Raw genomic sequence first — 25,638 nt, 5'->3', positions numbered from 1 at the left:
AGAGCAAAACACTGCATAGTTGATACAGAGGAATGAATAAATTGAAAGATTATGCAAATTGACTGTTACATGATCTTTATGTATACAATGATTACAGAGTACAAATCACAGCATTTACAATATCAAGGCTTTAAGAAAATATATACTAGAATTGAAGTTTTGCAGGAAATTTGTCGTTTGTAAAAACAAATACTAGTGCTAGAATCTTAAATAGGAGATGCACTGACATAAGAGAGCTCCAAATTTGATTCTTTTAACTTCCTCATGCAATTCTAGTCTTCTGTGCCATCATTTTGACAATTTTACCGTTACATCACTTTTTCGTTGTTTTGTGTGCGCTTTTACACTGCTAGTCGACCCAAAGTAAGGTTGTCATGGTTTCTCCACGAATGCTCAGTTCATTCATCCACTCATAACAACGTGTCTGATTACATTTGCCGAGGTAGCGGGTCAAAATTCGTAAAGCCAAAACGATGAGCCTGTCAACCAGAGATACGAATGACAAAGTCTAATCGCATGTGAGGCGATTTTTCTTAAGTTTGTTTTCCCTAACCATCAATCTCAATTAAGGTAATAATGCCACGTGCCTTTTCATCCATTTTTGTTTTAATGTTAGATTTCAACGTATTTTAGGTAGTATTTTGCACACACAGTTCGTTTGATAGAGCTGTCATTATCAGTTAAGCGAAGTAAACTTTAGAAAAAAATAGTTACACCTATTTATCTAATCTATTTTATTCAACATAAACCGGTTTTTATATCTTGCCTGAATGGAATACGAGTAGAGTTAACACAACTTAATGGTTCAGTCAGTTCAATCATTAGGTAACACGAATATTTTACATAATTGTAGATGCACCAGTATCAAAAGTTCGTCCGTGCCTCATAGATTGTGACAAAGTACGAATCGTCAATGAAAGGAGACTTCTAAAATTTGCTTTCGATAACAGTCGATTTCAATTAAGTTTATGTAAATATAGAAATGTAAGCAGAAAATTGTTGTATTGAAATATGAATTTGGTTTTCTCCACGCTAACACCGCGTTACCGGCCTATGAATGGATTACACCACTCTGAGTTGTTCTGTTACTATCATAGATATGATTCAGAATCGCCTCACAACTTTATAAAACTATATTTCAAATAAAATATTTTATACCTGGGAACATACACATTAAGGGATATTTGACTGTCTTAAGTGTTCTTCGCCCACGTTCGTGCCAAGACATAGATGTTTATGTGTGTATATCTTTATAGTCGATTGCGCCAAGCCAGCAGTCTTTTCTAGTCGTTTCACAGTTTCTAATATTTGACGGCAATTTACATAGTGATACGTACACGTATGCACAAATTACCTTTGTTATTTTTATTTCCTAAAGGTAACGTGAAAGGCAAGAGGTGTAAACGTGTAAGGCGTTGGCCTTCATCTTCAGTTATGTCAAAGTCCTAACGTACTGGTAAATGACAGGTCTCCACAGCAAAATCGTCAATTCTCTACAGCAAGGCTGTAGGACTAGTTCCAACACAATAATGTTAATGTTCGACCTTTGACCATCGGCTCTGTCCATACCACTGTGTGAGCGATGGATATTTGTGACTCGTCGATTGATGTTTATTTTCACTCTGATCATAACTAAGGTGGAATAATCCTCGGCGACGGAACCTTACGTTATTGTTCATATAGATTCTAAACAGTGGTCTTTCTTTATTTATTTACTATACTGCTGGTAAAGACTTATTTTGAAGCTTGCAAAAAAATTGGAATGTAAGTTTCATGTTTTTCTCTTAATTTGATTGAAAGATCGAAAATTAATTTCTCGATAGAATTAATAGAAGGACAACGAACATTTTGAATTTCAACTGCAGGTAAATTTCAGGTCATTTGTCACTCCAGTACCAGTTTCCGAGTTGGCCTTTCATCATTATTTTGAATTCTCATTTAGAATCAGTTTGAAGTTTCTAGGAGGAAACGGTCAGCGCAAAAGCTGTCATATTTCAGTATCTGGGCGCGTAGTATCTTAATGACATAATTTATGACAAAAGTCCATAGTAATAAAAGCATGACAAGGACCTATTCATTCTCTCAGAAACTGATGTTAATGTAATGATTGCAAAAGTGTTATAAAAATTGCTGCATTAAAACATACTTTAAATGTACAATGAGTAGGATATCATAGAAATATTTCCGGCAGTCGTAGGGGGGGGGGGGGGTCAGCTTTTACTGGATGCTTTCTTGAACTGTACAAAAGTAGGGCAGCCAGGGAAAATTAAATGAAAACCGGCAGTTGCAATTTAATAGTGCTTTTGAAGATACAGGAGCATAATAAGTGAGAAAACAGACACAGTCAGTCATGAGTTAGGCACATGATATCAAAGGTGCCTCTTTTGATTGGCATTAACAAACTCTGACGTGTGTTGCATATAATGCCGATGATTGATAGGGTGATTCAACGGGGTCGTACAGTGTCGTTCAGGTGATTACTCAGCCTCAAGATGGCTGGTGTTCACATAGGCGATGAAGAGAAACAGCTGAATATCTCACGAAAATCAGAAACTGGTGAAACAAGCAGATAAGAAAGAGGTAAGTAGAGAACAACAAGGTTCATCACGATGAACTTGTTTAAGAATATTACTATTTATTATTCATATCTCACATCTTTACAATGATTTATTCACAGTCGCAGAGCCATACTTCATACTCGATGCTTGAAAATTAAAATAAGACCAGGACTGTAGTAAAAAGAATCTTAGCAGTGAGAATGTATCATGGGACAAACAAACAGGTCTACCACCATAAGCTTATCTGAATACTTTTTGTTTGAGTAAGATGTTTGAAATTGTTAAAGGTCACCGTTCATAAAATATGCCTGTTTGTCGAATGTCAGTGCGACCAATTAAACTAACATTGTAAGAGGAAACGTTTTACAAGGCGGACAGCACTGAGCTCGGCTAAACTTTTTTATGGGTGTGTCTAAGCGCTACGTTGTGGTAAAGTGACCATTTTTTGTCCAAAGGCATGAGATTCAAGTCAGCGATATGATGTTACGGTATTACTCGTCCCTGGCAAAGTGCATGGCTAGAACGGTGCTGGTTGTATATGAGTTTTGGTCACGCGAGATTAAGGTCAACCGTTCTCGTAAAAAAGCAAACACATATTATAATATCATCCGGTTCATGTGGATATTATTCCTTAATTAACTATCTCTCGTCACTAAGTCAATATCATTATCATTTCATAGTCATGTTTACAACTTCTTCTAATAGGCGAAAGATAATTAGTGAGCAAATTTTACACATATTAAACAGGGACAGTACAATTTGCATATTTGTCACATACCAGAGTGAATAAATCTTTTTAGTTCAGTAATCTATCGATCGGATTCAAGCTCATCTTGTGCAGCACCCGGTCACCTATCAAGGACATCATGGTGATAACCAACCGGCTAAATACTCACCCTTAAAAAGAGCAGTTCAAATTGATCTGGTACAATTTTTGTGACTCGACACCTCCAACACACACACACACAGGCACACCGTAAAGTTCACGAAGCACTCGCCCACGCATACTCGGTATCAGACATAGCTCACAAACAATGAACACATCCATCAACTGGGCAAAAGATAGCCTCCGGGACAATTCTGTCCACGAGTAGAGCTATCAAGCCAGAGTAGAAATATCAAGCCAGAGTAGAAAATTCTAAAATTCTCGAACGGATTCGAATTTACAACGTACGTCACTCAGCCGCCTAGCAAAGACATCATAATCAGAAACAGGTCGGTTCCATTCTAAGCCTAAAATGAGCGGTTCAAAAACTGTTACAACGGTATCTGACTGCCATCTCTCCACACACTGTAGAGTTGCCGCAGCACTGAAACACACATACTCGCTTTCACACACCGCACACAAACGCTATCAAGGATACATCACTTAACTGCGCAAAAGAGAGCCTTAGGGACAATTCAGTCCACCAGCGGCGCTATCAGGTAGGGGTTAAGAATTCGGTAAATTCTGTACGACGAATGTACTTTTTTTTCGAAAATAGATACAATGCGGTGTCATATAATTTTTTATCCTCTGAAACCCTTGGCTCGAGTTTGCTGACACTGACGCTGAAATAGAATAAATTACACATAAAAATAAAAATATGCAAATATTTGGACTGATAAATTGAACAGGTAACAGATGTAGTAGAAAACCATGCATCCTCTTCATAATCTAATTATGTTAACATGGGCATATTTAAAACCTTTCATCCCCGTCCCCGTGTGAGGTCACCTGATCTTCGCGCCGACAAGGGTCCGGTCTTGAAAAATGTTACAAAGAAAGACTCTAACTCATAATCCTGCAGTGTAAAATCTATTTTGATACTCATGATGATTTATATTTTACATGGCAGCGCAACGACCTACAGCTACAGCTGGAGACAAAGATGACGTGACCATCCGTTTCTACAGTGGACCCTTATCAAAAAATAACATTCCTGTTATCCCCTCCCATGTGGTGTTAATAAACTCACCGTGCCCCATCATCGAATATCCATGTCACGTCATCTATCGGGCCACAAACCGTATCACTGGGTTCGCAGTATTACTTTTATCTCATCAGATCAGTGGCTTCAGTGGGTTCTATTTCCACCTCATCAAATCACATCAAGAGGTAAGATTTTTCACTTCATGAAATGCAGTCGCAGAGGTCGTCGTATAACTTCACAAAATAGAGTCTGCGAGTTCACACTATGAGATAACCGTATGAGATAGTCGAAAAAGAGTGCTGACTTTTGAGTTTTGATACCTTCAGTGATTCTTGTTTGGCCTGAGCTTAGTTTTGAGACGTGTTTGCAAATATCATTGCCTGGCTGAATAAAGCAGTCCGATGTGGAAGATGGCAGTAGCAGTCTGTAGTAATATTACGAGACGCCACAGGGTCAATTGCTTAAATTAATATTTCCTCTCGGTCAAATCCAACGTGCGTATTTGTCTCTTGTGACAGTATTGCTCATATCGGTATCAACACTGTCATGCTTCGGAACAGAAATTGCAGGTTTTTCATCGTTTCTCTTTTTTTCTATCTGTCTTCAAAATATCCTTTGCGTTTGCCATTTGTATTTATAATTTCCTCAGTTGTAAATTTCAACAAGGTTGGCAACTTCCCGGAAAGCAGGTGTAAAACAAGGCTTGCTAGGTCTGCTGTCAAAAATTCTGTTTGATTGCATACATACAATGGTTAATATAGTCATTTTGTGGCTGTCGGCCATTTCACATAAATGATGGCAATGGTATTTATTAAGCTGAATTCTAGGGCCACGTTTATTAAACCACTCAAATAACGTCTAATGATCAACTAAATTCGCTGAGTTTTATTGTTTCTCTGTTTGTAATGCTTTGTTTGATAGTCACGTCATTATCAGTGAAGTAAACTTAAGTAAATGATAAAGCTTACACCTGCCTAATCTATTCGCAGTTCAGTTTAAAATGAACCGGTCTAGTTTCTACTCAGCCTCAGTTCACACATTAGATTACATATAAATTATAAATGTAGATAAATAAGATAAATATTTTACATGACGTTTGATGCACAAAAATTCAAAGTTTCTAATAGCCTATATGACAAGAGAGATGATTTCAACTTTAGTATAATCAATTTTTCACACCTCATTAGTAATATTCCACTCTCACCAGCTTATGGGGTATACATTTCCCAGCTTATTCGATATGCAAGAGCATGCAGTTCATATGGTGATTTTGTAGAGAGACATGGCCATCTCTCTTACAAACTGTTAAATACCAGAGCAAGACTTGTCTCTACATTCAAACGCTTTTTTTGCAGGTATCGCAAGCTGGTAGATAAATACAATATCTTTCTTCCGCAATAGATCGCTGATGGCATCGGTGACATGGGGCCTTAGTTAGTGACCACTACCTATCTGACTTATAGAATAATATATGGCAGGTGCCACATGTGGGGCAGGATGCGCTTACAATTTTCTAAACACCTCACATCATTGGTCTTTTGGCCTGAGGTCCATTTATCTTTCTTTCATGAATTTGACTTTGTTTGTGTACCGTCTATTTACTGTCTGTTCTGTGCTGTTTTGTGTATGTTTACAGCTATTGTCTTACGAATTCTGACCTAGTGTTATTGGATTATGGATTGGTATGATTGCAATTATTTTGGTTCTCTTTGTTCAGAAAGACAACATTACAGTGACCCATCACAATGGTGTGTGTTTTGATGGAATGGGGTGCGTTTTATGTTTGACATATTAAGGGTTCTGGAAAAGTATTGTCCCTTCCAAACAAATATTTTAACTGCATAAACTAAGCTCATACCAAATTAAAGTGGATGAAAGCCAATATATTTGCAAATGCTTTGATTTTTTGTAATCGCTGTTTACGAGAGGGTCATAGGTCTTAATCAGATTGATTAACCTCTCGTTCTTTATTTTTTTGCTCTAGTGTATAGTACAAAAGCTACCATGTTTCCGGTCGAAATTAAGACAAACATCTGTTATCACCAGGAACTTGAAAAATTTGTTCGGGATTTCTTTGATCCGTAATAGTTTTTAAAAGACTGTTTAATGTGTTAAACGAGGTATCAATCACCCGCCAGAAATGTTGCGACCATGGAAAATCTTCCGACGTGACGGGCTAAGGTTTAAGTTAATGTCTTCGCTTCCCTGCTTTTTCATTTCCGTTTTAATTTTACATTTCATACGTATTATTTTAGGTAACATTTTACACACACTGTTCGTTTGATAGGCCTGTCATTACCAATTAAGTGGATTAAAAATTAACAAAAAATACACCTTTTTACCTTATCTATTTATATTTAGAAGGAATCTTCATCCTCAGTTTTGTCAAATTCCTCAAAGGTAATGTCCCATCGTAACACTCCTTCTCGTAGATATTGGCAATACAGTTTCAGCTTGAGTTCTGTATCTGTCTCGGCACCTTAAAGGCATACAGAGTCCACAGTAGGCAAACAAATACACTCAACGGAGAGATACTTGAAGATACGAGACAGCTCAATATTTGTGCGGAATAAAAGGCCAGGGCATGTTGCCACAATTGCGAAGAGCGGTTACCTGGGCTATATAGACAGTGAAAAAGTATGTTGAAAAGCTGTCGATAGCTGGCGTGTATTATTTAAACACAAGTTTTGCATAATGAATGATCGTTAACCTATTGGCTTGAGCGAGAAGACACCTAACAAGGGCGTACTGTGTCGTGCAGATTGAAAAACGTATAAGGCTGAACAATCGATTCCATCGACAGCGCAACTGCAGAGGCATGCATCGAATGATTCTTTCGCTTGATCGAGGTCTCGTTGTTTGAAAAATAAAATAAGGCCAGGATTTAAGGAGAAAAATCTTAGTTGTGTCACCATGGTATTCGATATTTGATACGGGCACATACGCCTTCGTAATGACACTCAAGTATGTCTAACCACTTTGACATTATCTGAACATATTCTGATCAATGTAGATGACCTTGTTGAAAGGTCATCGTTCATAAAATATGGCTGTTTGTCGGAGCTAAGTGCTGCCAATTAACAAATACTATAACATTTTGTCAAATCGTTCATTCAGGTGGATATGTTATACATTTGAGCTTGATTTAAGGGGGCGCTGCAACCAACACGGCATATTTTGCTCAAATATCACTTTTTAACAAATATTCATTCAATTTTAAATAATTTGTAAACCAAAGATTTAAATATTGGTTGGATTCACCTTTGAGCTTGTCAAGTAGTCGTAAGTTGAGTGATAAGGAAGTGTTAATTTATGCAAGTGTATGTAAATCACCCAATTCCTGGCTTCTTTTTTCCTCTTAATTTCAGAATTTCCAAACATTCTAACTCCACTCTGGCTGGTTCAATTTTTCTGAAATTTTCACATGATGTTCTGTAAATGCTATAGAAAAACGCGTATTTTGTTTGGCAATAAAATTCTTACATTTTGAATAAGAGGCATTTAAATTGTGCTTATCATGATTTTAATCCCTTTTTGAGTGTCTGTCTTTAAACCGTTGCCATTTTAAAAAGAGGATAGATAACGCAAAATAAAATAGTTGGTTTTTTTCACATATGCTCTTCTTTCAAGTGAAATATTACATTTCAGAAAATATTGTCAAGCTTCTGACTTAAATTATTTTTTATCATTCATACCAAAATTGAGTTTTTTACCCAAAATATACACCCAGTTCATCCTTGGAGTAAACTACTGCCACAATTATAAACTTTAGAGTCTCTGCATTTTGAAAATATATAGCATGAGGGTGTTTCCTTGTCATCTTTGATGAGAAATATTGATTTGAAAATAACTGTATTGACAACATGCAGCTCCACCTTAATCTCTCTTAAATATTGGGCATTTTGATGTTTGTTATATAAAGTGCTCTATTGTGTACAGTGACCATATTTTGTTCAAAGCCATAAGATTGGAGCAGACTTGGACACCTCCACCACAACAGCCACTACAGCCATCATCATCATCGTGATCATCATCATGATTATTATCATCGTCATTATCATTATCATAATCATCATCATCATCATCATCAACATCATCATCATTATCATCTTTATCATCATCATTATCATCGATACAAGAAATTCTACTATATCTTTAGGGGCTTATCGTAATCAAGGTACAGCTTTTGATATGCATCTAAGTACATTGGGACTCTTAGAGAAAACCTATTTTTTTAGTAAAGTGACTTATTTTTTTAATATCTTCCCTCTTGATTTCAAGAAATATAAATTACATAGCCAATTATTCTTGAATTTGAGGAAGTCATCTTGGATGAGTTATTGGCGAATGTGATTGACAGAGGAAGCAATCTACAAGGTGTGAACCTTTGCCATACGAAGATTTTGATGGAAACAGAAAACAGTCAATTGTTTACAAACAGGACAGCATTGACATAATATTTCTAAAAAGAGCGCAGATGTTCACATATCATCGAACCTTTTTATGGCTAGCGTCTTAAAATTATTCCATGATGAGAGATGTGGACTACCGCTTTTAAACTATCGGCTTACTTATGAGACACTAAATGTTTACAAACAAAACTATTCAGGGCTACGAGTGCTCATTAACATGAGTTTATGGCATAATGTTTTATGGCATAATGTATTGCACTGCAATGCACTAGATACTGATGGTATGAGCGAGCTACGATGCAAATAGACTGTGTATTATGCAGTCATTGTCCTTCCACTTTCCTTTAAAAATTATATAAGACTAACAGTCGATCACTTTACGTACAACAATGCAACAACCGAAGACAATACGTGCATGTTCTTTTTTCCTCGCCAGTGTCACATGCGTGTTTTATTTGCATTTTTTTGAATCCCCTTATTTTGTTTTAATTTCTATCGCCTCTTCATAGCTATAATTAATTCCTGCCTCTTTTCCCCCTTCCCAAGGCGTTGAAAGCGAATCAATCAATGCACAGTACAATAAATTACCCACAATACTCTTTGATTTGTATCCTTGAAGGTTACTTTTCTAAAAAACTTTTTCAGTTCTGCATGTAAGCACTAGTGTGCAGCATCAGAATAATTTTTAAATAATATCTAGTAAAAGTACGTTTAGATATTTCAGTGAAAGTTTGAAAATAACCACTAAACAACCATAAAAGTCACATTCTGCAGGTACTACAAATGCCATACTTTTTAGGCAGCAAGTTATGACGAACTGAAGGGGTCATTCTCTGAGAAAACTTAGCATGCAAATTTCTTTTGTCACTTCCATTGCAAAAAATCAATATCCTTTTGTTTCATAAAACAGGTGCAACTAGTCTCCCTACTTTCCATCACATTATTCTGTATGGCTGAGGACACAATCTCTGGCAAATTTTACAAAAATGCTATCTCCTCTCTCAATTGTGCATAATTTTCCAAATTATTTAAAATGAGAATTGAGAAGAATGGTGTGCATAAAAGTACGTTTTCAAAATTTTGATAAATAATCTGGGAATTTGTCTACAAATGGGAGACATAGTAGACTTCACTCAGGTATCTCCGAGGATACAAATCGCAATGGATTATGGGAAATCTACAGTACTTTGCAATGTATTGAATTTCAATATGACTGTCACAATAACAAGCGATGTTACTGGTAAAACTCAGGCTTCTCTTCTTCCCTTCACAGATTTCCGAGATTGATTTTATGCTCCCTGATTCATTGTTGCCGGATTCTATCGGCACATTAAACTATGACCTCAACAAGACCATGCAGTCGTAACCTCCGAAACTATCTGTTTTTAGTATGTCTGTCATTGTTGTCCATTTCTACATTGCTCCTTTGGCGTCCCAACTCTTCTGTCGATTGCTGTACGATCGAGGTGGTTGTTTGGAACCGGTCAATTCTGTTCTGGTACCCGGACAGTGATTCTTCCAAATACGTTGCCCTGCCCACAGCAGACTTTGAGGAATTTGCTCTTCTTGTCAAACAGAAAAACCTCAGCTTTAGTAAAAATGTCGTTTTCCCTCTGAAAAGCCATTTAAGCCTCGTACGAACTGGAGACGAGAAGCTTGAAACCATGCTGCGGGATAACGAACTGTCATTTGACAAGTCGAGAGAAAGACCGCCAAAATTCAAACATCGACTTCGGGGAAGGACCGATGCTTCGAACGAGGAAATAGTTTGCAAATTCAAGCAAGCAGGACAGATGTCATTTTTCGGACAGGGTGACTCTCCCTTTCATGAACTTGGAATCGACAGAATTTTTCCGGAGAAACCAATTATCCCTGGGAATACCGCAGAGCCACAATACAAGACGTGTGCAGTCGTAACAAGTAGTGCAAAACTGAACGGAACGAAACTTGGAGAAGAAATCGGTAGGGTGCACTTTAACTGCTATCACTTTCTTCCCACAGGAGTTATCACCGACGAAGATTGATATCAAATTTTTTAAACATATATTTCGCTGGCCAAATGAAGAAATTGAAAAGTATTTGTGTCTGCAATACTTAGGAATAGTGTTTCTGAGTAGTTGGTCGGATAAAGACTATGAAACAAATAGCTAATGATTTACACACTGGCAGTGATGGTCCTTCAAGCTACAGTGTATTGTGGTATTTGTTATGAAAGCTCTAATTTTATATTTTATTGATATATATAATTGGTTTATAAGTCTTATTCTATTCTGTATGGCCTGAAAGCATTATGCATTTGTATTTAGAAGAGACAGAGGTAACTTATGCGGATGTTTATGGACGGAATACAGCATATATATTTGGTGTATTGATAGTGTTACGCTTGTGGAACCAGATTTTGTCTATTCAACCGACCTCAGTGATTCAATATCTCGAAATCACAAAATTTCTAATGGTATATTCTGCATAAAATTTGATTACGAACCTAAATATCAATTAAGAATGTTAATATCATAATTTTTTACGATTTGATCATATTTGCCCAACCGCCATGAACACAATCGTGGGCATTTATTTTTACCACATATGGCTTCGATGTCACCCCTAGACATATATCGCAACACGTGTGCTTTTGTAAAAGGACGTCTTTCCATTCCTATGACAGATTCACACGAAGCAGTGCTCCGTTTTAACCGTGCACCTATAAGGGGGTACGAGAAGGATGTGGGCAACAAGACTACACTGCGGGTCGCCAACCATCGAGTTGTATTTGGACTGAATCTCGCTGAAGATCTGGGTATATCGGGCGAGTATATGCCGATAATTTCATGGAGAGAAGGACCATACAATGCGAACGTGTACAAGGTATGACATGAAAATCTGATATACTTGCCATGCTTATCCTTCGACATATTTAGCTATCAGACTCTGGCTTGTATAATCGCCTTTCAATCAGTCAATCTCCGATTCCTCATTTTTGTCTCCATGGTTTCGGTCAGTTTCCCCGTCTTTCACTAAATGTCTTTTGCCTTATGCCTTACTTTTCGGTGATTATGAATGTGTTTCTGTCTGTATTTCAGCCTGCCATGTATGTATGTATGTATGTATGTATGTATGTATGTATGTATGTATGTATGTATGTATGTATGTATGTATGTATGTATGTATTGTCACGTAGCGTGGTTGTGATGTAGCTATTATCGGATACGTACATTCTGTGGTGTGGGAACGTCAGGCAGTAGACGTGTAAGAGACGGCAACGGTACACAGAAATATACTGCAAGTCGTAGCACTTTATTCAGCTGAGTAACATTAGTTACACGGTAAAAGTTCTATGTTTCACACTAGTCTAATAATAGGCGTCGGTCACGGTCAACGTCGTCTCGAGCGTCGCAACAGGTTCTGAACAGACGTGGTCCACCACAGTCAAACAGACTGGGTTTCTCACTAGGTTGGTACGTCAAAGTCTCAGAGCGTCTACATCTCTGTACAGAAATACGTCAAGAAGTGAAGTGAAGTGAAGTGAAGTGAAGTGAAGTGAAGTGAAGTGAAGTGAAGTGAAGTGAAGTGTCTCTCTGTCTAGAATGTGTACAACTTAAATCGTCTCTAAATCTGCATATTGTCACGCCTTGGTATGCATCTATAATGAACTAAAAGAAAGTCGGTAGTAGTGAAAGACAGGAAAGGTCGCTCCCATCAGTACATCTGTCAACATAGCGCAAGAGGTCTTCCTTAAGTGTCGAGTCAGTGTTAATGACTTAAGCTGTTGTTAAAACAATACGTTCACTAAAGACGGATGAACGGTTACATCAAAGGTGGTAGAGTTGACTTTTCAGATCCTCAGATTCAGATCCTCAGATCTCAGATCTCAGATCCTATAACTTCAGACGCAGATTCGGAATTCAAATTTCACAACTTTCAAAGTTTGATGTAATATACTGATAAATAAAATATAATTTAGATTTTAAAAGGCTTTAGAAATTATTTTATTTCTATCTTGAATCTTAAACTTAAAAACTTCGATCTCAGAATCAGAACGTCATCAGTCGAAGACAGGGTGCGCAATGATTCCACTTGTTATGTGATCACGTGTGTATGCAATCAGTCGAGTCAATGTTCAAGTGCCAGGGTCAGTGCAGACTGGGGGTCAGTGCTGATATACCCCCTCTATATAGTCACTACACAGAGATAAACACACAAGTGATCGAACGATCAAGACCGCGACGATCATGTAAATGCCGGCTATCGACTGTCCATATTTTACCATCGTTCGTAATATTGATGGCGAGGGAATATAACTAATCAATGTTGGAGGCCAGTGACCCCGGGCTAGATCAGGAATTTAGGGGTCGGAAGAAGCAAGTTAGCTAATCTGTAATTGCAGACCCGTGTTTGTTGAAACTTGCTGAGCGAAAACGTTTATGTAGACATTTTTTTTGTTTTCATACCTGCCTTGTACACATATTCAAATCATTATTTAAATATTGTAATCATACGGGTATTGTAAAAGGCTTGTAAATTCGAATCTGCGTCTGAAGTTATAGGATCTGAGATCTGAGTCTGAAGGGATCTAAGGATCTAAAAAGTCAACTCTACCCATCAAAGGTCACAAAAGTAAACAAGGGAATCGTTCTCACGATGCACCACGTGCAGAAGGGGTTACTATAGGTCACAGTCATTGTCATACAGCTAAATTCGAGTGATAAAATATTAACTATCGCGTGGCTACGTCACACCTCCCAACCAAGATCGAAAGGCGTCCTCGCTCGATCTACAAATCAAAAATTAACAAAACAATAAAACAAAATAAAAATCAACAAAGTCCAAAATCATAAGAATACAACAGAAAGTAATCAATGAAAACAAGTGTTACAAAACACTGTGAACTAGAGTTCACTGAAGTTGCAATCATTTTTCAGAGTTCGTAAGAGTTCGATGTATATTCGCTTTTAAATTCAATGTTGTCAATACTCTCAAATGATGATTCAAATTCAATATCATAGTGTCCGTTCGTGAAGATCAATTACAGAGTCATGATGATGGCATGATGGTTCCAGTGTGTAATTATCTCTCATACGTACGCGGATTATATTCGCTTCTATCAGTTCACTGGCAAGCAGGTACTTACATAATACAGGAGTTGCATTGTCAAGTGGGTTAATTCTCGTATTGTCACTAATATATTACACATATCCGGTTTTTTTTATCTTCGTCAATGTCTGTAAGAACGTCGTAATCTACACAGATCGTCCTGCTGTCCTGTCTGCACGGCAGACACATCTGTCGTCTCGCACAGATTCACGCGGCTCCTCGAATTACCACCGTCGGGTAACACCTCATCAGGGCCGGTTGCCATAATTCGCCTGGGTCGCAATTTCCTCGGTCCTCGTCAAGGCACGTCTGCCTAGAACCGGCATTCACTAGGTGATCATCATTATTACACACGTCGTCATTTTCAGCACCCAAATTCGATACACATACAATAACAAACGTCGTCAGAAACTTCAAAACACATCTCCTCGGTATTACAAATTACCTTCGGCTCAATGCCTCCTGTGGCCGGTTGACAGTAATAAGCCTCTGCCGGAACGTCTGTCTTCGTCCACTACAGACCGGAACGTGGGCTGATGATCGTCTCCGCGCGTTGGAATCATACCCGGTTACTACTGCTACTGTCGTCTACTGCTACACGCGCCATAGTCGTCGTCGGTGACAATGTGAAATACATCAACAGTTTGTTTACACGTTCACATTCACATGTCTCTTCTTAATAAGGGGTGGACCATTTGATATCCTGGGGGGGCTTGGAAGATTGGTGGAGAGCCATTATTTTTTTCCCACCTGCTTCACCATGAATTATTTTTTTTTCTACAGGGCATATGCTGGCAACTTTTTTTTCACTTTCCTTCTTCGAGATATATTTCTTTTTTTACCAAATTTCGGTGCAATGTTTGTTTGCTTGGTTTTTCACACCCAGTAACAAGATGTTGTTCTATCGCACACAGACTATATTCAAGAAACTAAATAGAGATATGTAAATACATGTACATTTTTGATTCACTTTACAAAAATATCAGTTTATAGATCTTATTTATACCATGGGTAACACACTGAAAATACAAATCAAACAACCTGATTACTGAGTTCTACATAAAGCATTAACAAACTTACAGTAAAAACCTTTCTGAGAACATCACTGGTGTCATCAGAAGAGATGATAGTATCCTACATATATTTGTAAAATCATGTACATTTATGGCACAGTGTTCTCCCCAGGATTTTGTTAAAAGAGGGACAAGACATGGTGCAAAGCATCACACGTCGCGGGGGGAGGTCAGGAGGGGGTGTTCCCCCTCGTGCAATTGGAGCTTTTGAAAAACAGAGATTAAAATAGTGTTATTTGGTGGCACTTGGGGAGTATTGTCAGATTGTTTTCATATAAAAAAGCTCAAAGGAAAAGAAATCTGAGACAGAGTTCCATAACTTTTATTCCAGTTCACTGATTTCAATGAAGATTATATTTTTTGAAAACGAAAACATAGCGACAGACATACATTTATTCATCGATGTCAAAATTATCAGTATAACACTTACGTTTATGTGTTCTCAGCCTGATACACGTACACGTCCGACCGAGTCTGACAATAGGTCGTTTTGCTTGGGAAGGAATACACAAGCGAAATTCTAACCTCCTATAAAAACTTCAGAGTACTCTGCTGTCCTTGGTTACCCTCAAGTTCCTAGGCATGTTTATACAGCTAAGTCGGTTACCTAATGCACGGCCCCTATGCACAGTGAGTGAGCCTACCCACAATTCCCCTTGATTTGTTCACTCAGACATTTTTTGCTAAAGGCTTTTTCAATTTTATCAGTTTCTTAACAATTTTTAAGTTACAATTTAAGTTCAGGATTATTTGTTAAAACTATGTTCAAAATTATTGATTATGTTTAAAATTCAAGAGTAAATTGAATGAGAAGTCGATGTTTGGAGGTGCTAAAAATTGTACACTTGTCAAGGTAAAGATATCAGCAACTAAGATGGTCTCATCATACCACCTGTCAGACATGCAAATTTCCTTTGTTACGAACATTAAAAAAAATCAATATCCTTTCTTTTGCCAACACAGATGCAACTTATTCCCTTAGTTTCCTTGAAAATATTGTGTATGGCTGTCAAAAATCTATGTCGACAAAATTACACATTAGTATCTCCTCCGCGAAAAGGGGTGATCTTCTCATTATTCACAGTGAGTAATCAAAAAAATTATGATTATCAGAACAATGTTGCCAGAATTTTGAAATATGGACCGAGTTGTTCTGTGTACAGAAGAAATTTGCTTCAGTTCAGTGAGTGATCTCCGTGTGTACAGATCATGGAGAATTGTGGGTAGCCTCACTTACTGTGCTGTGGAGGGACTGACCGTGGCTAACGTTACGGCCTGTGCCATGCAAATATGGCTGCCATCAATGAATGAGTTGCACATGGGCTTATGATCTCGGATGACATCACAAACTCGCGAGATTTGCAAGATCGATGAGAATTACGTTTGCAGCCTGCAGGATCGACGCTCAAGCTTGCTTTTTGCTTGTAAATCACAGTCAACTTTTCCCCCGTACATTTTAGTGTTTTACTTTTCAAAAAATAAATCTTTTCATTTCTGGCAAGGGGGCGCTCGGAATTTACAAGAGGGCACCACGCCCCTGTTACCTTATTCAGGAAGAACACAGCCTGGCATTTACTTGTGCGTGAAAAAAATATGTCATTGTCTTACAAGTGTCCTGGTTTGAGTGATATTAGCAAGTTGAACAGTCCACTTGACTGACTGAGTCCACATGACCCAGTTCATGGCAGGCTGTCTCTCTTCTTGTGGTATTTTGACAAAATCCTTACATTCAGATTTACACATTTCTGGAAAACACTGGTGAGCAATTTCAATTTCAGCTTACTTCCTCTAATCAGAAGGTCATGTATACTGTACAATTGTTCATATTCAGTTATTGTTCCTCAAGCTTAAAATGGTTTATGCTTTAAAAACTCCAGAGCTACTGCTTGATTTTTATTGATGCTGCAGTGTGCATCGAACAATTGCCAAGATTTTTTTTTCCGAGTCGCAATGGTCCATAATTGTTTTTCCATCAGCCACTTAAAGCCAGATTTTTTTTCGAGCAACTCCACCTGGCATCTTTTTTCCCCCCAAATCTTCCAAGCCCCCCCCCCCAGGATATCAAATGGTCCACCCCTAAGCACAAATTCTCAGATGGTTAAATGTCCGTATTTCTGCTGCCATGGAATCATATCAGTCATACGTACGCGGATTATATTCGCTTCTATTAGTTCACTGGCAAGCAGGTACTTACATGATACAGGAGTTGTATTTTCAAGTGGGTTAATTCTTGTATTTTGATTTTGAAATCATAAATTATCCCCACTTATCAAGTAATATTCCATCTGCACATGCTTATGGTGTGTATGTGTCTCAACTTCTCAGATATTGTAGGGCTTGTGATTCCTTCTCGGATTTTCAAATGAGACACAGCTTATTAGTATCAAAACTAGTGAGACAGGGATATACATCCAAAAGACTCGTGAGGACTTTCAAAAAGTTCTACGGTCGATATAATGACATTGTGGCCAAATATGACACCTCGGTCACTCAAATGATTAGCGACAGCATTCCCGGCTTTGACTTATAACAGTGATTCATATACTGTATCACTTCATACAATATTAGACAATTTTGGGACCAATCCTGACGGGTGTAGCATGCTAGCAGGGTACGCTTACCCATTCCGGACACCTGGTACACCACCACTAACTATCAGTGGTTCAGGATGGTCCTACTTAAATTTGTAAATCTCAAATGTCCCATGGACCTGGTAATGTATTACCTTGAATGAAAATGATTATTGGACCAGTTTAATGTCATATTGTAGCTGTCGCTAATATATTACACATGTCCGTTTTCTTTTATCTTCGTCAATGTCTGTAAAAACGTCGTAATCTACACAGATCGTCCTGCTGCCCTGTCTGCTCGGCAGACACATCTGTCGTCTCGCACAGATTCACGTGGCTCCTCGAATTACCACCGTCGGGCAACACCTCATCCGGGCCGGTTGCAGGTAATTCGCCTTGGTCGCAATTTCCTCGGTCCTCGTCAAGGCACGTCTGCCTAGAACCGGCATTCACTAGGTGATCATCATTATTACACACGTCGTCATTTTCAGCACCCAAATTCGATACACATACAATAACAAACGTCGTCAGAAACTTCGAAACACATCTCCTCGGCATTACAAATTACCTTCGGCTCAATGCCCCTGTGGCCGGTTGACAGTAATAAGCCTCTGCCGGAACGTCTGTCTTCGTCCACTACAGACCGGAACGTGGGCTGATGATCGTCTCCGCGCGTTGGAATCATCACCCGGTTACTACTGCTACTGTCGTCTACTGCTACACGCGCTATAGTCGTCGACGGTGACAATGTGAAATACATCAACAGTTCGTTTACACGTTCACATTCACATGTCTCTTCTCAATAAGCACAAATTCTCAGATGGTTAAATGTCCGTATTTCTGCTGCCATGAAATCATATTAGGGACTGGACACAAATTACAGGGGGGGGGTGGGCCGGTGTTTTTCGAAAAACCGCTGCGTAAAAAATAGTGACCCTTCAAAAGTTCATGCACAAAAATTAGTGACCCTCCCCCTTATCCGTGCATGAAAATAAGTGACCCTCCCCTGTTACTCAATACCCCCAAAAAAACCCGCAATGAGTTAAAGACCCCCTTCTGACTTGCTATACTTTTTAAGTCGCCCTCCCGAAAGGAAGGCATAATGTGGCCGAAATAACGCGTTGTCCAAAAAATATCAAATCATATGTGTGTGATAATTCATGTAAATGTACTTTGCTTGAAGTGGCAGGTAAAAAGTGCATGCCTGTACAAAAAATGTAATTTTTAGATTTTATCGATAATGTTGATTCACTATACATGTAGTCGACTATAAGAAAACTATGAACGTGTATTTTCCAGTATAAAACTAGCTATATCTGTTCATATACAGATGTTTAATAACGGATATAGATATACTTGATTAGCATGGGTTGTTTACAAGTGCACATGTGAACAAGATATTTGATTTGGAATTTCTCTCAAAATGTTGATCCACTGTACATGGGAGTCTATGACAAAACTATACATGGGAGTCTATGACAAAACTGTCAAAAAATTTCAGAATTAAAAAATTTGCACTATTTGTGCCTGAATATTGACATAATTGTGCTTGATTAGAAGAGGGTGGTAAAATGTGCATCTGTGTACAATAACTTTGTTTTTGGAATTTCACATAAAATGTTGATCCACTATACATGGGAGTCTATGACAAAACTGTAAAAAAAAATTTTCAGAATTAAAAATATGCACTATTTGTGTATATATGACCCTGAATAATTGACATAATTGTGCTTGATTAGAAGAGGGTGGTAACACGTGCATCTGTGTACAATAACTTTGTTTTTGGAATTTCGCATGAAATGTGGATCCATTATACATTGTAGTCTATGAAGAAACTATGAATAATTTTTTTTAAATACAAAACTTGGCAAATCTGTGTATTTATGTATGCTTGATTATTGATATTTATGTTCTTGATTAGACTAGAGTGGTTACAAGTCCATGTGTGTGCAAGAAATTTGATTTTGGAATTTCACCGAAATGTTGATTCACTATACATGGCAGTCTATGGTGAAACCCTATGAATAATTTTTTTCCAATACAAAAATAGGTAAATCTGTGCATTTATGTACACTCAATTATTGGTACTAATGTTTATGATTAGACTAGAGTGGTTTCAAGTCAATGGTTGTGCAAGAAATTTGATTTTGGCATATCACTTAAATGTCGATTCACTATACATGGCAGTCTATGATGAAACTATGAATAATTTTTTCCAATACAAAAATAGGAAAATCTGTGCATTTATGTACACTTGATTATTGGTATTAATGTTCATGATTAGACTAGAGTAGTTTCAAGTCAATGGGTGTGCAAGAAATTTGATTTTGGAATTTCACTGAAATGTCCATTCACTATACATGGCAGTCTATGATGAAACTATGAATAATTTTTTTCCAATACAAAACTTGGTAAACCTGTGCATTTATGTACACCTAATCATTAGTATTAATATTCATGATTAGACTAGAGTGGTTTCAAGTCAATAGTTGTGCAAGAAATTTGATTTTGGAATTTCACCAAAATGTTGATTCACTATACATTGTAGGCTATGAGGAAACTACAAATAACTCATAGGTTATCTGATCCTAAATTGTTATTCAAAAGTTGTTTGACCTGAAGCTTCCAGTTGTTATTGATGACACTATGCACTATTCTGAACAGTTTGTATTCTGTCATGTCCTCAAAAATAAAAAATGTACATACAGCGACATGAACGTTTGACACCGACCTATACCCAATGTATTGTCAATGGGAGAATGATGTCAAATAAGTAATCTCCCAAATTGTTATTGAAAGAGTCATTATAGGGGACAGTTATGCACAATAGTGTTGAATAAGTAGAAATCATGACAACTTAAATCAATGTGGCTGCTTGGATCATCAACACATTGTTTATTATACCTGAAATTTGCGCCCGAAGGGCGCGCCGAAAATTGTAATGGCAGAAAATGAAAGTGCCAGGAGGTATTTTTTCTTTTTTCAGTATTCCATAACGTGCACATGCAATTTCAGCTTTGATGCATGAAAAAAGGTGACCCTCCCCCATAGGCTTGCACAAAATTTTATGACCCTTCAAAAATGCTTGCGCGAAAAATGGCGGCCCACCCCTCCTGTAATTTGTGTCCAGTCCCGTAGTCGTCCGTTCATCTTTTCAATGTTCTTCATCAGAATATTCCATTCATTACAAAAGTTCAATCTGATCTCTGTCTTCGGGAATAGCACATAACAAACGGTAGTACAGCGAACAGCATACATACCGATGAAGCAATTAACGGCGAAGGCTTCTGGCTTGAGTCGATCCCTTCCGCTGCTAACCAAATATGTCACGTAGCGTGGTTGTGATGTAGCTATTATCGGATACGTACACTCTGTGGCAGGTAACGTCAGGCAGTAGACGTGTAAGAGACGGCAACGATACACAGAAATATACTCCAAGTTGTAGCACTTTATTCAGCTGAGTAACATAAGTTACACAGTAAAACTTCTATGTCATGACTTGGTATGTGTCTATAATGAGGAACGTCACTCAATTCTAAGTACAAGGTTAACAGGATGGAAGTATATCTCAACGCCGAGCATGGCTGAGACTATCTGTCAACATAACGCAGGAGGTCTTCCTGAAGTGTCCGGTCGGTGTTAATGACTTAAGCTGTTGTTAAAAAATACGTTCACTAAAGACGGATGAACGGTTACATCAAAGGTCACGAAAATAAACAAGGGAATCGTTCTCACGACGCACCACGTGCAGAAGAGGTTACTATAGGTCACAGTCATTGTCATTGGTAGAAGCTAAATTCGTGTGATAAAATATTTAACTATCTAGTGGCTACGTCATAGTATGTATGTATGTTATGTATGTATGTATGTATGTATGTATGTATGTATGTATGTATGTATGTATGTATGTATGTATGTATGTATGTATGTATGTATGTATGTGTGTATGCATTTGTCTCTCAATATGTATCGTCATCTGTCCGTCTCGTACTTCATACGTCATGTACGTCTGTCTGTCTGTCTGTCTGTCTGTCTGTCTGTCTGTCTCTCTCTCTCTCTCTCTCTCTCTCTCTCTCTCTCTCTCTCTCTCTCTCTCTCTCTCTCTCTCTCTCTCTCTCTCTCTCTCTCTCTCTCTCTCTCTCTCTCTCTCTCTCTCTCTCTCTCTCTCAGGCATATGTATGAACTGAAAATTAGACCCCAATATGTTTTTTGTCGTGGGTATAAAGGAGTAGCTATTATCTCCGTCAGGGAAGTCGTTTATATCATTATTGTAAAAATATTCGGTGCAACAATAAAAGTGTAAAGCTGAAAGAAGACAGGAGCCTAGAAAGTAGATTTCTAAATGCTCCTAATTCTAGTCCATCATGTTATTCTTCATTTGTGCAAGGGAAAGATATACTTTGGCTAATGTCAATATAGTTTTGAACATGAATATATTTTTGCAATTGCTAGTTTTCCTATTGCATTAATTGTCAGTGGTACAGAGAGGGAAAATCGATCTTTTGTCATTTCGTCAAGTGGTATTACAAATATCCATCGATGCCTGTTCATCTGTTACGACTGGACGCCATGTGGAAGCTCTGGGATATTGTGCAAGAGTTTACAGCTGATGAGATGAAAACATTTCCCCTTTCGTCAGGTTCAATAGGTAAGTTTTTACATATGTGTGTACAGAGAGAGAGAGAGAGAGAGAGAGAGAGAGAGAGAAGAGAGAGAGAGAGAGAGAGAGAGAGAGAGAGAGAGAGAGAGAGAGAGAGACTTGTTAGTGCTGTTACTTCCACTGCCAGCGAACTAGTTACCAAACTCAAAACAAACGTTTGATATTTTGGTCTACAATATTTAATCTATTGAGATAGACAATGAACTAAGCGACTGGTAGTTTGGAGTTGAGGAGACAGGACTGCTAACAGTAATATCTTAAAGGTTACGGTGCTTATCATGAAAATGAAATAGTAATCATACAAAATACTATAACCAATTGCTGATTATAATTACGACTTTCTATAACACAAAGGTCCATACAAAAACTATGCAGGATTAAGTAATTTTATATTTTACGAGGGGAATTCGCCTCAGGATTTTGAAAACTGTTGCAGGATAAAAATAGATTTATAGGCATTGGTTTGTAGACTGTTAGTTGGAATCAAGTGTTAATGCACTTAAACTTAAAAAGCTATTATCTACTTCATAAAGGAATGGTTGATAAAGTCTCTTTATTTTCTGTACGCTATTTTATCGTCTATGTTTTGACCACGTATTTATTTACTTCCTCTCTTTTTGTCCTTGCAGGTGTCATTTTGATGCTGAACATTTGTCAGACTGTTGATGTTTACGGGTTTGTGTCGAACAATGAAGATAGATATTGCTATTATCATAAGGCTTGCCCAAACGGACGCAAATTGGAACTACTCGGCCATTCGATAGTGGCAGAGAAAAAATTGATCGAAAGATTAAAACAGAGTGATGAAAAGGACATTGTTGAAAAACATAAGGTTACGTTAAAGGGATTTTCCCAGTACAAATGCAAAAATGGGTGACCTTTAATCAAAGGAAATATCAGTGGAATCATTAACTAGTTTTCACTGTCCTAGATAGCAAGATTGCGCGCTGTCTTGAAAAGGACGTCGTATTTAACTCAGCGGCTAAATTAAGTATCAGGGAACTTTGGGTTTGGTTTCGCCGCCATTGCAATGTATTTACAACGAAAGCTAACAATGGAAGTGTTTATTTTTCTGTGTACAGGACAAAAAGTCAGCTTTGATTGTAACTGTACAAATTGCAATGTTTGTTGTCACAAGTGACTTTTTTGCGGCGATAGTTGTCATAACAACGTTATTCGTTTAAAATCCACATGCACTACACTCTTTGAAGTGAAAGACTTTAATATTTCCTTTTAACAAAAAAGCGTGAAAATTGTGTTTATTCGATGAGCATTAAAATGCATGCCAGGAAATCCCAAGACGATTTGACCGGTTGACCTCGCTGTTAATTTTATGCAGGAAATTACAATAACAATGCTTGGTCGAATGACGCAGTGCCTTGAGGGTGGGATCGCCAGTGGTATAGGGGGAGGAGTACCTTCCCGATGGTGATAAGTGGTGCAGATTACCGTAGCCTAAGTGACTGGCGTATACGCGTGCCAAAAGACACCTATGGTTGATTTCCTGTTGACCAGTCGGATGGCAGAGTTGCAAATACCTGGACTGAACCATTTGGTTTTTTTGTGGGTGTCGGTGGTACTTTGACAATAAAAGTAAAGATGCACATATATTGAGTTTATTGTCTTGTTTATGAGCGGCCAGTATTTCCAACAGCATAAATTATGTGCATTTGCCCTTGAAGAAATAAATAATTTCGAATAAAACATCGCGAATGTAACCACATTCCTTAAGCTCGACGTACACTTAAGTGCCCCAAAGAACCATGAAATCGCCCGACTTTCGATTGAAGAGATGAGTTTTGCCAAACCGCGTATACAGAAAAAGTGGCAGATGACTTTATTTTAGAATCATAGACAGTATAGCGAGATGTAAAAAATGTGAAACAGGCTCCCCACCTAACTATCCTAAATGTTTTTGTGTCGAGTTTGTGTTTGATTCGTTTCGAAAATGTGTTCCTACATTCTTATCCGATTGTTTGTGTTAATGGAATGTTTGTTTCGCTTTGGATATTTGTAGAGAAGTTTGGATTAATGTGTACGGTAACGTTTTGTTTGTGTGGGGAAAGCTTATGGCGAGACGCAGCCGGACCTATGTTGTTACAAAAGTTGATAGAGTCGCCCTTTGACACTTGCGTTTCGAAACCCGAGTGTGGTTTCGCATCAGTCGCAGTGTAGATTCTTTCCTGGCTTGTGTTTGTGAAAATTTATTTTAATGCATTTTAGTGGTCTTGCTTTCCGATTAGCGAGGCAAGTATATTAATTTTGGTCACGTTGTGAGTCCGTTTGGTGGTTCGGTTTGTTTGTTCTATATTTCTTTACTTCGGTAAATTTTGTTTTGACTGGTGTGTCTTTTAGATTTTTGCGGAGGTTTGTGAATTTTTAGGCAATAAGTGCCACTGCGGGGTACGGATTTTATGTTTATTGGATCAAGATACTTACAAGTATCCTGGTTGATGTGCTTGTTCTCGTACATTTTGATTAATAGTTCGTTTACTTTGTTTACTGTTTGTTCTGGCTTGTTGTGTATAATACTGAGTGTTGCGTAATTGCCTTTCGCATTCGAGTACGTAATCGTTTGTGTTGACAATAACGAAAAACCGACCCTTGTCGAAGGGTTATTTTCCCGAAATTTGTCCATTGTTTGCAAGCTGGTTTATCGCGACATGTTTTGTTTCCTTGTTTGAAAGGGTATCTCTAGAAGTGCGAGTTTAGCAGCTTCAGATAGCTTTCAAGTTTTGGGTTTTTTTCTTGTTCGTGGAGTCCAATTTTACTTTTCTTTGAATTGGTGTTGCGATTGTTTGTGTCTCACGATGTAGCGTAGTCACATTATACGACTTTATTTGTTGAAATCCTGAGGTGGTTTTATTCTGTTTGGTTTTGTTGGTGTCCGAATGAATTTTAAGGCTTTTGCCTAGTACTATTTTTCGGAGTTTCATAGTTTGAGCGATGATAGGTTGTTGTTGAATTTCATGTTGTTGTCGGCTTTTCTTTGGAAATAGCTGATTTATTTCCACGGCCATGTTTTCTGTTACGTTACGGTGATTGTTTATTTTGTATTTAATGTTGTGTTTCAGTTGTTTGTTATGTGTACGATTTTTGTTATTTCTTTTAAGTGTTTGTGTGTTCTATGTCATTTTATGGGGTTTTTTTGGTAGTTCTCTTTTTGGAGTATTTGAAAAGGGCCGCTTGGTATGGGTTTTTGTTAGCGCTTGGCGCGTTTGTTTTGGCGATGAGCCTAGCTTTTTTATGCTTCTTTTCGCCGATTCGATGTGCTTGGTGAGTAGGTGTTTGCCGCCTTCTTGTCACTGTGTGTGCGTACATGGACAGTCTGCATAGCCCTTGAATGTGGTCTCGATTTTGA

At 37.9% G+C, this 25,638-nt stretch overlaps 1 protein-coding gene across 3 annotated transcripts; it reads left to right on the top strand.

The window, feature by feature from the left end:
• Positions 1–2,003: 2,003 nt before the first annotated feature.
• On the top strand, positions 2,004–24,178 carry LOC139136820 (beta-galactoside alpha-2,6-sialyltransferase 2-like). 3 transcript variants are annotated; one of them, XM_070704656.1, is made up of 6 exons: positions 2,010–2,580; positions 4,397–4,656; positions 10,157–10,845; positions 11,549–11,748; positions 22,094–22,265; positions 22,907–24,124. In XM_070704656.1, exons 3-6 carry the CDS (start codon positions 10,221–10,223, stop codon positions 23,152–23,154), a joined length of 1,245 nt encoding a protein of 414 aa, XP_070560757.1. In that variant the 5' UTR covers positions 2,010–2,580; positions 4,397–4,656; positions 10,157–10,220; the 3' UTR covers positions 23,155–24,124. The 3 variants fall into 3 exon arrangements, with proteins under 3 accessions (XP_070560758.1, XP_070560757.1, XP_070560756.1); XM_070704657.1 differs by lacking the exon at positions 4,397–4,656 and having other exon boundaries at positions 2,004–2,580; positions 22,136–22,265; positions 22,907–24,178; XM_070704655.1 differs by lacking the exon at positions 4,397–4,656.
• The last annotated feature ends 1,460 nt before the right edge of the window (positions 24,179–25,638 follow it).

Source organism: Ptychodera flava, chromosome 7, assembly GCF_041260155.1.
Source record: "Ptychodera flava strain L36383 chromosome 7, AS_Pfla_20210202, whole genome shotgun sequence".
Classification (NCBI taxonomy): Eukaryota; Metazoa; Hemichordata; class Enteropneusta; family Ptychoderidae; genus Ptychodera; species Ptychodera flava.
The sequence above is the reverse complement of the archived record's forward strand: the minus strand, read 5'-3'. Positions and strand labels throughout refer to the sequence as shown.